Genomic DNA, 15,397 nt, shown 5'->3' with positions numbered 1-15,397 from the left:
TATAAAAAGAAAGCTGCCACTTGTGAGACTTTATCAAAGGTGTGAGCATCACAGCAGAGGCCTTTGTGTCAAAGTAACTGAAGATAAAACACAGAAAAACATGAAGGCGTTTTCCTGGTCGGGGTTTTTAGCAAAGTTACAGAGGTTTGATTAGAGACACAGCATTTTGCAATTTTAAATTTTAAAAAGTTTACATTTGTTCAGTATTGAACAGCAGAAATGAGGCTTTCTTGTCAGAAGTAAGTAAAAAAAACCAGCGGCCAACACCGTAGACTTGTGGGTAATAAGTAAGCGAATAATGCAAAAAACGGATTTTTAGATGGGAAACTGTTCCTGAGAGAGAGAGAGAGAGAGAGCTCTACATGCAGTGTGATTTTTATCGTGGTGGAAGCAAAGCAGCAAAAGTCAGAGGAAATTCATGACTATGTTTATGTGAAGCGTAGTTTGGATTGTCTTTTGCTGCTGGTTCAGTCAGTATTGTTCGGAGAGAGATGAAACCTGCAGCTTCAGAATCGAGCGCAAAAAGGACGTAAACACAAAACGAGCTGCCGACGCTTCAAAACCAGCGAGCTGTCGGCTTTCAGCCCCGACGACATGTCCGTGTTCGTGCCGTCGGGGGATAAAGGCGACAGCTCACTGATTCTGATGCGTTGGCGGCTTCGCGTTTTGTGTTTATGTCTTTGAGCAGAATCCGTGTTCCTGCTCTCATTTACTCTTTTAGCTGTTTGGTGGTTGTAGAAATTTTGTGAGGTTCAACCTGAGATTATTTAAAAATGGATTCAGGATTTTAATGAATCGATATCACGTTATCCAAGCTAGAATCGATTTTAATCGATAAATCGATCATCAAAACCCAGCCCTAATGATGATGTTTAGATTTTACTTCTTACCCAAAGATTTAGAACAGTCACAGTGGTGCACTAGCTTCTTTTTGTCTTCTTTTTTCGAATCCAGTCCATGCTAGCTTTGTCAGAAAGTCGTGTTCGATTGTTCTTTCTAAAAAACAACAACAAAGAGGTTCAGGTACGTTTGAATTAGGAGGGCAAACCAACACGTGAGGGACGTACTTGCATTGTACAATCATGTCAACATCTTTTAAAAGATCGGGAAGGATTGTGAACGTTCAGCACAGAGAAGTTTTGCTCTCTGCTTCCCTAAACCCAAAGTCTTTGCAAACAGAGATCAGACTGTAAATCGCTCGCTCTGTAGCACAGTTGGGCCTTTAAGTCTCATTATTTCACAGTTTTTGATGAGACCGGTCCACATTACCAAGGAATGCTTTATTTTTTGCATATATATTTGTTTTGAGACTGAAAGAGTTGAGGACATAAAAAGAAAAATCAGGCAAGACTTTACACCATCTGCAGATATCCATCCACTCCATAATTACAGTAAGATGTCATTTTTAGGACATTTATTTACAGCACTTGTCCCTGCTAAGAAAGTATCTGCTTACACGACCAACAAATGTTGAGATTTTTTCTTTCTAACTGTCAGTTTTCTTTAGGTGTCTTTTTTCATTTTCACTCATTTCACCAACATCCTGTAAAGTTTGGTTCCTATAGAAAAATGGAACGAGAGCGTCAGACTAGCTCGCCACGCTGACTAAACTGTTTGCAGCAGGTTCGCCCATAATATGCTGAATATAAGTTAGTAGGCTCAATACTCCCAACATTAAGGTTTTTCAGTTGGATGTTGGATTAAGTCGACGTGTTTCTACCTAAACCAATCTAGCAATGACTGAAACACAGAAAATATCACAACAAGGAAGGATCGCAAAATAGCAAACAGGAGAAAGAAATGAGCTGAACATTCATGTGTTTGGAGTCCACTCATGCCAAGAGGGAGTGTAATGTGTTGCCCTGCTGATGTTGGGCTTCAGCTCATGTGTTGATGAAGCACACGGCCTCAGTGCGTGGGTTGGTGTTTCTGACACTGTCCTTTGCTCTCAGATGGCTCTCAGCGCTCAGCTTCTTTGCCCAGTAAATCCTCCAAGCGTGGTAAGGCCCAGAGCGTCCGGGAACTCCCGGCAAACCACCTTAACTCTGGCTTTTAACACACTGGCAACGTCCTGGAGGCCCTTTCACCAACACACTCTGTCTGCACTAACACGTGTGTCTGGGAGCGTGTGAGCTGCAAATAAAATATAATTCATCGTAACAAGTCATTTTAATGGAAAGAAATGGAGTATTTTCAATGAGGAGTAGAAAGTGCTTTGGGGGTTTTTTACAAGAAACTGAATCCACAGGAAGGCTTCTTAGAGGCACCTCTTCATTTTTCCAGTTGTTTATTCTGAGACAAACATTAGTGTTGATGAGGGCTTTTGAAATTTGGTCTCTTTAAAAAAAATATGCCCAGAATGTGCGCAACTCAGTGACTTCTTTTAATCAAACAAAACCAATGTGATGCATCAACATACTGAGCCAATTTCTGACCCAAGCTCCACCAGTGTCAGTAACACAGGCATGTTTAAGTTTTATTGGATTTTAATAATGCTCTTTGAATAGGAACTTTTTTTAAAAAATGTAATTAACTAATATTTCTTATGGCTCATTTTAGCTAGTCAGTTTTAGCTTTTCAGCTAGGACCAAGCGAGTCTGGGCGCAGGTTTATCTCAGTGGGTGAGCAGGCGACCGTGTGGCCGGAGATCCTGAGCTCGAGTCCGATCCGCTGCATGTCTTCTTCCCTCTCTCCCGGTTTTCCTGTCTGTCTTCACTGTCCGAATCCAATAAAGGCCAAAAAATCATCGTAAAAAGAGGATTAAGCAAGGTATAGAAATTATTTCTAAAAATTAGATTCAAATTCTTTCAGTTTGTGCCAGAAAGATAATGCTCGTGTAGCCGCTTATTCACATTTGTTCCTGAGTCTTTCTTTTTCAAATTTTCTTTAATTTGATGAATATATCATTCTGAAACAAAAAAATATCATTTTTGTTGACTGATGAAAGTCATGAACAATAAGAAAACAACGTATGATGACAGCAGTGTGTTAAAAATTAGTGCTGTCAGCGTTAATCTCATTAAAATGACGTTAACGCCATAACCGCATTAACGCGTTACGTTAGCGAGTTAGTGCGTGGGGCTGCAGGACATCAAGGTGTTAGCGCAGTTAGCTCGTTAATGCGATAGCCCCGTCCAGCCCCACGCACGGGGCGATCCACGCTAACGTAGATTTGCCGTGTTAATGCGGTTTTGGCGTTAACGCCATTTTAATGAGATTAACGCTGACAGCACTATTAAAAAGGTTTTCACCTGACAAATCTAAAAGGGCCTCATTGTTAGTGTTTAACAACTTTTTTTTATTGACGGACAATAAAAAATAATTTGTTCAAAAGCCACACAGACTGACCATTAAGCTTTCTAAACACAGAGACATCCAGTTGATGATGGAAGGCAGTGAATTCTCCAGTCTGAGGGGCAATGGGCATCTTTCTTTATGTAAAAGATTATTTTAAATGTAGTGGGGCCCACTAATTGGCCACTTGGTCAAAGTTACTGGGCTATGTAGTGTCAGTGATGTTTCCACGGTAGTTTTGGCTGAGTTAGGGAACACAATGACTTGATACGATGACTATATTTCTGTGTGTTTGGGGTTGGAGGTTGGCATTGGGGCTTTACTAGCCTGATTAAGCCTTTGCATGATAATGCTTGATACCAGGTTGTTCACCCCTCCTCTATAACTCTCCATATTTAACCTCACTTGAACAAAAGATCAGACACAAATGGAACACATGTGTGCGTGTTGTCAGAGGGGGACGATGGTAAGTTCTCAGGACACGCCTTCACTCTTCACGCACATTCAAAACCAACACCAACAGATGCTCACTGAAGGATGTACCGTTTTAAACTAACCCTGTAATGTGTATTAATGTGTGCACCGTGCTGTATTGTTGCATGTTTTATTCATTCATTGCTGTTTAAAAGCACTGATCAAAAGACTTATCAAATGTTGTTGTGATGGATGTTGGTATAATGGGGAGTTAACTGGAGCTTTGGAAGACATTTGCACTGACATGGTTTACCGCCCTTTATTTCACTGCTTAATGCAAAAGTAACACAATAAAAAACAATGGTTAGAGACTGCAGCACGGTTATCATGATTATTGTGATTGTGTGCAATGAACTCATTGTTGCCACTTCTGCATCCATTCATAGCCAGATTAACACTGGGATTTCCAGGCTTCTACCGTTCTACCTTTAAAAGCTGGAGAGCAGTCAAATGCTGGAAGTGGAAGCTAAATTGGCTAGTCATTCATATGTATATTAGGTCGTTACCTAGGAATTCTGGAGGGAGGGGAGTGGGGGTGAGTGATTGAGGGGGTGGGGGAGTGGAGTGTTTCAGTTTGCCATCTTAGGGAGAAATCAACACATGTCCTTTGTATGTCCTTTGTTGCTGACATTTATTGATGAAAACAGTACAAAAAACCAACTATTTGTACACATATTTACAAATTATGATAAAAAGTGAGTGAGTACATTTCAACATTTTCAGCAATCACTCACAATCCTGGCACTGCCACGGTATCTGTCGTCTGCATTTACCACATGTGTACCTGTAGCAGTGAACACGTCGCACAGTGGCATGATTTTTTTTGCATCTGTGTTTGACCTGACACGTGGCCCTTTTTCCAGGGCTCGGTGTGGAGGGTTGTGTCCGAAGCAACTGATCTTTTCTTGCCTTCTTCGCAGCTACATGAGAGCGAGCCAACTCCCTTGCAAGCTCCACCAGGAAGTCCACCCGTCTTTCCTTCGTCCCGGTGCATGCTTGATACAGCACATGTGCATTCAGTGCTGCCATGTCAATCATGTTATAAAACACGGCGACTGGCCAGCGCCGTGTTCCTTTGCGGACAGTGTACTCCCGAACCATCTGGTCCATCACATCCACGCCACACTTTGTTTTGTTGTAAAGGGTGACAGTGTTTGGCTTCCTTTTGGTAGTGTTATCAGTCTGAACCACGCTGTGCATGCTGCTAAGAATATAGACTGTCTTCTTCCGTTTGGCCGCATACGCCGTCAGCGTGGCAGCAGAGGTTGAAAACACCTAAGAAATAAGATAAATTGTTATTTCCATAGCCCTTTTACACACAATGAAACACATAAACATAGAACCACAAAAGACCTGCAACATACCTGAGTGGTGAATTCATTGCGATCTGTCTGTCTAGTGGATTGAGGAATTTCCCTGCGAATCTTGTTGACTGTGCCGAGGATGGTGGTTTTCCGTCCAAGAAGTTTTTGCGCAAGTGAAAGCGATGTGAAGAAATTGTCCGTGGTAACATTTCTGCCCTTGTCTAGGAATGGTTCCATCAGCCTCATTACTACATTTTCAGAAAGTCTCTCCCCAGTGGGACGATTGGGGTCCTTGCCAAGATATGGGAAGACATTGCAAATGTACTTGGATTTTAGGTCGCAGGCCACCCAAAACTTGATCCCAAACTTGTCCGGCTTACTTGCAATATACTGCAGGAAACTGCACCGAGTCTTTGATGGGAAAAGCTGTTCATCAACGGTGATATGTAGACCAGGGTTGTAGCACGTGATGCAGTTGGTGACAAATGATCCCCACACACTGGAAATTGCAGCGAACTTATCAGTCTTTGCTCGATCACTGCGGGTGGACTTGTCATCAAAGCGTAGGTGTTGCATGATGTCTTGGAAGCGGTTTCGTGCCATAGTTCCAATTATCTGCGGGTTTCCCAGGTTTGCTGACCAGCCTGAACTAATGGCATTTATTGCAATTGTCATCTTGCGGGGGGTTTACAGGGTTCCATCGGTAAATGACTGCTGGTCAGCAAACCTGGGAAACCCACAGATAGAAACCGCTTCCAAGACATCATGCAACACCTACGCTTTGATGACAAGTCCACCCGCAGTGATCGAGCAAAGACTGATAAGTTCGCTGCAATTTCCAGTGTGTGGGGATCATTTGTCACCAACTGCATCACGTGCTACAACCCTGGTCTACATATCACCGTTGATGAACAGCTTTTCCCATCAAAGACTCGGTGCTGTTTCCTGCAGTATATTGCAAGTAAACCGGACAAGTTTGGGATCAAGTTTTGGGTGGCCTGCGACCTAAAATCCAAGTACATTTGCAATGTCTTCCCATATCTTGGCAAGGACCCCAATCGTCCCAGTGGGGAGAGACTTTCTGAAAATGTAGTAATGAGGCTGATGGAACCATTCCTAGACAAGGGCAGAAATGTTACCACGGACAATTTCTTCACATCGCTTTCACTTGCACAAAAACTTCTTGGACGGAAAACCACCATCCTCGGCACAGTCAACAAGATTCGCAGGGAAATTCCTCAATCCACTAGACAGACAGATCGCAATGAATTCACCACTCAGGTATGTTGCAGGTCTTTTGTGGTTCTATGTTTATGTGTTTCATTGTGTGTAAAAGGGCTATGGAAATAACAATTTATCTTATTTCTTAGGTGTTTTCAACCTCTGCTGCCACGCTGACGGCGTATGCGGCCAAACGGAAGAAGACAGTCTATATTCTTAGCAGCATGCACAGCGTGGTTCAGACTGATAACACTACCAAAAGGAAGCCAAACACTGTCACCCTTTACAACAAAACAAAGTGTGGCGTGGATGTGATGGACCAGATGGTTCGGGAGTACACTGTCCGCAAAGGAACACGGCGCTGGCCAGTCGCCGTGTTTTATAACATGATTGACATGGCAGCACTGAATGCACATGTGCTGTATCAAGCATGCACCGGGACGAAGGAAAGACGGGTGGACTTCCTGGTGGAGCTTGCAAGGGAGTTGGCTCGCTCTCATGTAGCTGCGAAGAAGGCAAGAAAAGAACAGTTGCTTCGGACACAACCCTCCACACCGAGCCCTGGAAAAAGGGCCACGTGTCAGGTCAAACACAGATGCAAAAAAAATCATGCCACTGTGCGATGTGTTCACTGCAACAGGTACACATGTGGTAAATGCAGACGACAGATACCGTGGCAGTGCCAGGATTGTGAGTGATTGCTGAAAATGTTGAAATGTACTCACTCACTTTTTATCATAATTTGTAAATATGTGTACAAATGGTTGGTTTTTTGTACTGTTTTCATCAATAAATGTCAGCAACAAAGGACATACAAAGGACATGTGTTGATTTCTCCCTAAGATGGCAAACTGAAACACTCCACTCCCCCACCCCCTCAATCACTCACCCCCACTCCCCTCCCTCCAGAATTCCTAGGTAACGACCTAATATACATATGAATGACTCCAGCATTTGACTGACTGCTCTCCAGCTTTTAAAGGTAGAAACGCAAAATGATGACTCCGCGGGGGTCTAAGGTAGAAAACCAAAATGACTGCTCTCCGGGGGTCTAAGTTTAATAAACTGGTAAAGATCTGTTGCCCTTCTAAATAGACAGAAATGTATACTAACTGATTAGAGTCCAGCCAGAACCTCAGAGATCTAAACAGAAATTCCTGATGTAGTTGCTGCAGGACAGCGATTTAACTGCAGAATGACAAAGTCACTCAGCAACTTTGTCTTCATATAGAAATATAACCAGGATGCAAACAGCTGAGTCATGTCTGACGAGATGCTTCTAAGAGAAGCTGCAGTCATTGGCACAAACCAACTCTGATTGATTGTAATTTGCTTTTGTAAATTAGGGGACAGTTTGCAGACCTTCCCTCACCAGCTGTCCTGTGTAAACACTGTGCTTGTTTCAGCTGCAGTCAGTCACCAAATGTGAAAAAAATCAATGTAGGGAAAACCACCAATTTTTTTTAATCTCCTCTATTCACAAGGAGGATGCTGTCCTATTTTTACTCTGTTGCAGGGAAGATGTGGAAGACTAAGAGTGCTCTTAGAGTCTGTATCTCTAGAGTCTGCTGAGAATCGGGACATTTTTTAATTTTTCACTGTCACAATAAACCAGTTATTTGATCATCTACAGTACAGACGGTGGCTTTTATTAAATAACACGTTAATGCTGCATTAACAAAATTAGAAAGTAATGCAGGCTCAAAGCCTGTTACGACAGGCTGACTAAGCTTTTTTATCAAAAACATTTTATTAGACATAGCCACTGCGATCTCGCCCTTCGGTTTGTCGACATACGTTCTTGAGCCGTTTGTGCTGTGAAGTCATATTTTTTAATGTTTGTGGGGAAACACTTTTGGACTCAAATGGCTAAAATTATCATCTGTTGAGGGTGGCAGTCTATGTGTTGGTGGTTTATGAAAATGTAATTGAACGCTGTTTAAAGAGCACAAATTATACCATTTGGAATCATTCTTGTGTACAGCAGTGAAGCAAAAAAGTGAACTTTTAAGCCATATGTTCCTATTGGTTTTTCCCTTACAGCTTCATAGTTGTACTATGGTTTTACAGGAAACACTGAGTCCTGGGTTTTTAGTCATTTATTTTTTTTAACAAAGACTTCAATTTACTGATCCCTCTAAAAACCCCGCAAGAAATGTCCCTCTAGGCTAGCTGTTGAAACCAAAAGCTGAACCCAGGTATCCGTCAGGTCATGATAAACTTCCAGTTTAAAATCTCTTCCCTCTGCGGTGTCAGCTGAGATTTGGTGGCGCGGTTCTGATGGTAAGATTCAAAATGTCTTCCAGTGCTCCTGTTGGTTCTCCATGTTGCAGGGAAACTGAGACTCAGAGACCAAAAAAACCTCTCGCAGTAAAAGTGATGGAAGTCCTGATACAACCAGTGTCGTTTTGGTGCCACCTCTTCTTCGTCTGGCCTGAAAACAAAAGCTCTGACTTCAGTTGTCTCGGTCGTAAGAGTCTCCTTTCCTAGCTCCACTCCTCTCATTCCTCCATCACGTCCTCTTCCTCTCCTCATGTTAACCCCATTGCTCATTTGTTGTTTGTTCTCTCTCTCTCTCTTTCTCTTTTTTCTTTTCTTCCCGTCTGTGTAGGCAGCCCGTTGAGTAACTTCTTTGACGTAATTAAACAGCTTTTTTCAGACGAGAAGAACATCCAAGCGTCCCACTCCCCCGGCGCCACGCCTAGCTCCCCCACCAAGCATACCCCCAGCAGCAAGCCCAACCAGCCCCCACCTAATGACTCTAAATGCCCCCCTGGCAAAGACAAAACAAAGATGGCTGCCAGCAGCAGGACACAGGAACAACCTTAAGGAGCCGTAGCTGTGCATGACTAGATGAAAGCAGTAATCAGGTCATTAAATAAGAGAAATTAGGAGAGCTGCTAACTTTGCCCTTTAGTTAAGAATAAAACAAGAAGATCTACTTTTTGCCTATAAATTTTGTACTTAATAATGGGAATGGCTATTTCAGTTTAAAGGTCGATCAGTATTTTACAATAAGTAGCAGATGTAGCTTCGTCGTCCCTACCTTGTGTCCCTCTCTGTGTCCTCCTCACATGTGTGATGGCTTGACTTGTCTCTGCCACCAGGGATCATCCATAATAACTATTAACCTTGGCGAGATGGCTGACAGCGGCCTGCTGGGCCTGCCAGCACCACGAGAGTTTGAAACTGGAAAAGACTGAGGACCACTTCCCTAGCCCACTTGAATCCACTCCCCCCGCCCTATATCTTTGAGTCTCTTCCTGCTGCCGCATCAGTAGAGTACACTTCACCCCGCCAGACCAAACACAGACACGTCTTGGAAGACTTGTAAAAAGAAAAAAAGCCTTAAGACAGTGACGTTTGTCAGTCTGCACACATGTATACCCTCTCCCTCTTTCTTCCATTTCTCCTACATGTACATAAAAAAATGCACCCACACATACACCTCAGCATAAACAACCTGTTCGCGTGATGAACTTGAAATCGAGATGGGATGCAGGAGCGATGGAAGAAAGCAAAGGTGGACGGATGGATCAACAAACACTGGCTGGATTGTAATTCTTTTTAAAATCATATTTCTTTGTGAGCAGCAGGTTCTTTTAGCTCGCTCTGTGGTGTTTCTGTACATGGGTTCTTGCAATTAAAGACTGCCCATAAAAGTATGATAAAGAGGGTTGGCGGTGGTAATATTATATAAATGAATGATCTATTCTGTTGTACAGACTAAACTATGTCCCTGCTTAGTGTCAAAAAGTGTAGTAGTGGCATTATGTTTTAGAGTTTTTGCCATATTTTCTTTTGTATTCACGAACAGGCACGGCCACACCAGCATTTGAAATGTTTCATTGTAACAGTAGATGGTGCTCACATACAGGAAGAGACCTGCAACAGAGGTCGTGGGGAGTCAAGAAATAATGCAACTGCTAGCGATAACGGCAAAACAACCTTTGTTAATGTGAGGTACACGAATAGTAATCTAAATGAGCTAGTTAGCTAGCTGCAGACTTGCTAGCTAAACTTAGTTTCTCACTTCAGACGGAAGAGCCCATTACGGTAAAAAATAGAAAATGCTCAAAAAGCCATCTTGGATTTAGCGCTAGCAAGTTCTTGCTAGCTAGCGCGTTGACCGTTAACATTGCCCAGGAAATTTTGCTGGTGTGACCAGGCCTTTTTGCTTAGTCGTCTCCTTTTTATTTTGCACTTTGAACACTTGTCTTGAGTTACACCATTTCAGTATGTTTTAAATTTTCTCTTTTATTCCCCAAGTTCTTTTAGATTATCTGCAGGTTTCAGACAATATTGAACTGCTGTGTATATTTTTGTACTTTACTGTATTTTGTCATTTTTTTAATTTAATTTATTATTGTTTATTTATATGAAAGATGTAGAGAATGTTTCTTAATGTCAGATTATTTAAGGATATTTTTGTCATGTTTAATTTATTTGACCACTGAGAAATGAAAACATTTGTGTCTGTTTGTTGCTTTCCCTGGGTTTTGATGCAAGAAACCTTGTAATATATGTTTGGGAAAATAATTTACTGTAATTTAAGAATGTAGTTTTAGCCTCTTTGAGAGGAACAAACCCTTTGTTGATAACTGTCCTTTTCCCCATGCCCCGTGCGCGTATGACGGCTCAGAACTCACCAAACACTCATTCTGTAAATAAGCCGAGTTTACTGGCAAGCTTATTTAAAAAAGAAAAGAAAAAAACCACAAAAAAACAAGGGGATCCCTATTCTTAGCTTTGACCTTGTATGGTTGTTTGCATGTTCAGCATTTGTCTTTTCTTTGCATGTTGTCGTTGGAATTGTTCTCCTCTTCCCCTTTTCTCTACACGTTTCAGTTCTTTATGTGCATTCATTTGAATTTGCCTTTTTGTTTTTTTACATTTTCATTTAATTTGCTGTCCTTTCTCTTTTTTGATTACTGTGTGCACACAGTAACCGTGCAATGCATTCTCCTTACTCATTCTCTCAAAGAGGGACCTTGCTGGCAATTGGGTCACTCACTCAGCCCATCTGGGTGTGTGTTGAGTTGTCAGAAAGGAAAATTAAAGCAATACCTTTCATCATTCGCTTTCCTCTTTTTCTACTGTGGGAATCCAGAGCACACAGAATGGACTCTTCGGTACTGAGCGCTACTACTGAGCAGGATAACCATTTGCAATGTATTCCCTTGTGATGTTACTGTGAACAACTTCAGTGCTAAAGGAAATAAATCTGTTGACTTTGGAGTAGTATTTGTGTTGCGCCTTTTATTATTTTATTTATTAGGTTTATTCGTGTAAAGAAGTAAATCTTATATGTTCAGAGTTCCAGTAGTGAAAAATGCACAATTTCTGTTCAAATCTTGGCCTTTCAGACTTTCTGCTGCTCTAATAACTGGTCCAACATGGCCGGTGTCCTGCAGGTTTTAGATCTCACCCTGCGTCAACACGCCTGATTAGTTCATTACCAGGCCTCTGGAGAACATCAGGACATGTTGAGGTCATTTAGCCATTTAAATCAGCTATGTTGGTTCGAGGACACATCTAAACCTGCAGGACACCGGCCCTCGAGGCCTGGAGTTGCCCACCCCTGATATAGACCAAGATGGCTTGAATGAACCTTTACATTGTCTTTGTTACATTACTACTTTGATGGTCCACCATTCTTCCAAAACATACTTTGGTGTTTTGATGATAACCCTGGAAAAATCTGTGTGACCCGTTGGTTCAGTAGAGCTGATCAGTTGCAAAAATGAAAGTCTGCTTCTGTGATCTGCACGTCACCTTCATTGGGTTGTTGTTTATCCTCAGTCAGCCAATCAAAATGACGTAAGACTCTTCACCTGAAATACCTTTTTGTTGAGAACTTGGGGGAAGACCTCCTTAAATTAGCGTTTCTTTCTTGCAAGTAGTGCTACTGCATAAACGTAATGGTCATAACTCCCTAGTAATGCTGCAGCCAAGCATAGAAAATACTTAAATTATACTAAACATCATATTAAAGCAGTCAGTTGAAAGAAATCAATTCTGCAAGTTACAGTTCTTAGATCATTTAAAAGACTAATGTACATCAAAGTGCTTCACAATAAAACCGCAGTGCAGGCAGGGCAAAGTACAAATAGTACAATTATACTTAAAATTGCATTAACATGGTGTAGTGCAGGCAAACTAATTTGAAAGTCAAACTAATTTGTTTCAAAAGCTAAGTACAAACAAGTGTGTTTTTAAACAGGATTTGAACAATTGAATCGATTCCGAAGTACGGATTTCGACTAGGAGGTTATTCCAGAGTCTAGGGGCAGCGATGGCAAATGCACGGTCACCTCCGTTTTTTAAACGAGACCTTGGTCGCATTAGGAGCAGTTGGCTGAAGGATCTTAGTGCTCTCTTTGCGTTGTACGGATCAAGGAGATCAGTTAAGTAGCTAGGGCCCAGGTTATTTAGAATTTTAAAAGTGAGCAGAAGGATTTTGAAATCAATGCAATATTTGACGGGAAGCCAGTGTAGGTTAGCGAGGACAGGGGTGATGTGCTCATGCCTTCTAGTGCCAGTTAAGAGGCGTGGTGCTGCATTTTGGACTAATTGCAGGCACTGAAGGAGGGAGAGTTGCAATAGTCCAAACTAAAAGTGATGAAGGCATGGATAAGTTTTTCGAGTTCTTTATATGATAAATAGGGCTTAGCTTTGGAAATTTGGCGTAATTGATAAAAGCTGGTTTTTAACACAGTGGATACTTGCTTGTTTAATTTAAAAGAACTATCAATGAGTACTTCGAGGTTTCTGGCAGAATGAGAAAAGTGGCTGGCAAAAGACCCCATTGTATCAGTTAGCTGGCCCAGGGGAACGTGGCTATCAAAAGCACTAATTTCTGTTTTTCTTTCATTTAAGAGAATTCTGGGATAGCCAGTCTTTAACCTCCCGCAGACATTCGAACAAAGGCGAGAGCGGGGACGAGGCATCCAAATTTAGAGGAAAGTAAATTTGGATATCATCTGCATAGTAGTGATAGGAGATGTTATGTTTTTTAAAGATGAGTCCCAAGGGCAGCATGTACAGGGAGAACAGCGTGGGACTTAATACGGACCCCTGAGGCACACCACAATTAACAGGGGAAGAAGAGGAAGAGTATTTCCCCATGGTGACAGAGAAGTATCTGTCTGATAGATATGATTTAAACCATGAAAGAACATTACCTTTAAGGCCAACTACATGTTCTAGCCTTGTTAGGAGAATATTATGGTCTAGCGTATTGAAAGCAGAAGTTAGATCTAATAAGACTAGAGTCACAGGGCGGCAGTTAGGAGGAGATCATTAAAACCTCTCAATAAGGCTGTCTCGGTACTATGACAGGGTTTGAATCCAGATTGAAATTTGTCACTGACACCACGTCTCTAAGAGGGACTATTTGTTTTTACATTTTAGACATGAAAGGAAGTTTAGAGGACTGTTGGGGTCAGCGTTGCTTTTCTTGATTACAGGTTGTACTGCTGTGTGTTTGAAGGCAGTCGGAACCAGTGGCGTGTCTAGAAAATTTTTGTTGGGGGGCCAGGTAGGGGCACAGATTTGGAGAAGGGTGGCAGATGTAATCTAATGTTAAAAAAAAATTCTACCAAGCGTTAACCATAATTCAATAACCCTATAAACCTAATAACCGAATGCGCTTTTAACTCTTATTAGAATGAGATTTTAAACACTACAAGTGGGATAATATACAAATATTACATTTCATTAAATTAAAAAAAAACTGTTATTTAAAGAAGGATTTTGTTTTACTTTCCAATTATGTGCCACAATACATATATTTGCTTAGTTAATTATTTATCCCCAAATATTAGGATCGGTTGAACACTTGACAATATAAACATCCCTTCCTTGCATTTTCCTTATTCATTCTCACATACCTTCATTTGTAGAACTCACAGGTGACAATGATGACTGCTGCTCAGTCCACCTTTCCCTGACATTGCTCTCTGCTTCTGGGTGTATTTTAGCCTTCTTAAGAAAGAAATTCTCAATATTTTGAGATCTTTTCATTCTTCCTATTCTTTTATCTCTACTGGTTGGCCCTGAAGTAATAAAGCAAAAACTTATGTCACAAACAACAACTTTCCTGATGTATGACCTTGACTAGAAGTCAGGGATGTCAAATTCTGGCCCTCATGGACCCCTATCATGCACGTTTTAGATGTTACCTATACCAACAGAGCCAATTCAAATCAAATAATCCCCAAACACCTAGTTGTGCAGAAGTCTGTAAATGATTCTTTAAATCAGCTGTGTTGAAGTATGGAAACATCTGAAACCGGGAGACCAGGAGCCTTGAGATCCAGAACTGCACATCCCTGCAGTGAACATGGCACAGGGGTGATTTACACTCTATTCATAACATGGAGCTGGCAGATAGGATAAGTAATGAGAGAAATTAGCTAAACCGCACAGTGTAGTGTAAGTGCTGCCTTATGGTCAACTTTGGTAATATTGATGTATAAAGAACAACACTGGCTGGTGATGAAGTACAGTCAGCTGGCATGGTGACACTGCCAGTATTAACCTGCAACCAAATCTGCAGCTCCACACAGCAATGTTACGACTTGGATTATATCTTATAACTCATAACTCTTATGCTAGCTCCCCCCAGCAGCCTACTGTCTGAAATATGCGACGGCTGCAATAATTCTTTAACTGTTATTTTTTCCTTGGTATTCTAATTTTACCGAAGTTTACTAAACTCAACAAACTTAATATTACTTACAGGGACATTTATTCTCTCCTCATTATCTTTTGCCGAAAAATAGTTTTTCCTAATGTGATGCTCATAGTGCAGAAGCTGATGCTGCATTCACTTGCACTCAGATATCCGAGCTTAACTGTTAAAACATAATCGTACATTTGATTGAATTTTATTGTTTTAGCTTTGGGGTGGCACCTGGGGTGGCCTGTGCCACCCCGCTGGACACGCCACTGGTCGGAACACAGCCTGATGACAGTGAAGAGTTCATTAGAAGTAAAATAGAGAGACCGATAGTAGTCAGAGGTTCCTTATTAATGTGGGAAGGCAGAATGTCATGCAGCGTATTAGAGTTACTCATATGATCAATAATTTCTTTCAGAGT

The 15,397-nt window shown here is 41.5% G+C and overlaps 1 protein-coding gene across 12 annotated transcripts in view; it reads left to right on the top strand.

Moving 5' to 3' along the window:
- Positions 1-11,531, top strand: part of LOC146583803 (serine/threonine-protein kinase BRSK2-like) — a 157,463-nt gene extending 145,932 nt beyond the window's left edge. For 8 of the 12 annotated variants that reach the window (XM_085277712.1, XM_085277668.1, XM_085277694.1 and 5 more), the window contains 2 exons: positions 1,953-2,000; positions 8,905-11,531. In XM_085277712.1, coding sequence (XP_085133838.1) covers positions 1,953-2,000; positions 8,905-9,122 — 266 coding nt within the window. In that variant the 3' untranslated portion in view covers positions 9,123-11,531. The remainder of the gene's footprint in view (positions 1-1,952; positions 2,001-8,904) is intronic. The other 4 variants (XM_085277651.1, XM_085277644.1, XM_085277625.1 and 1 more) reach the window with 3 other exon arrangements.
- The last annotated feature ends 3,866 nt before the right edge of the window (positions 11,532-15,397 follow it).

Source organism: Mchenga conophoros, linkage group LG1, assembly GCF_057382185.1.
Source record: "Mchenga conophoros isolate Kocher_MC1m ecotype Shallow Benthic linkage group LG1, M_conophoros_male_GT1.1, whole genome shotgun sequence".
Lineage (NCBI taxonomy): Eukaryota > Metazoa > Chordata > Actinopteri > Cichliformes > Cichlidae > Mchenga > Mchenga conophoros.
The sequence above is the reverse complement of the archived record's forward strand: the minus strand, read 5'-3'. Positions and strand labels throughout refer to the sequence as shown.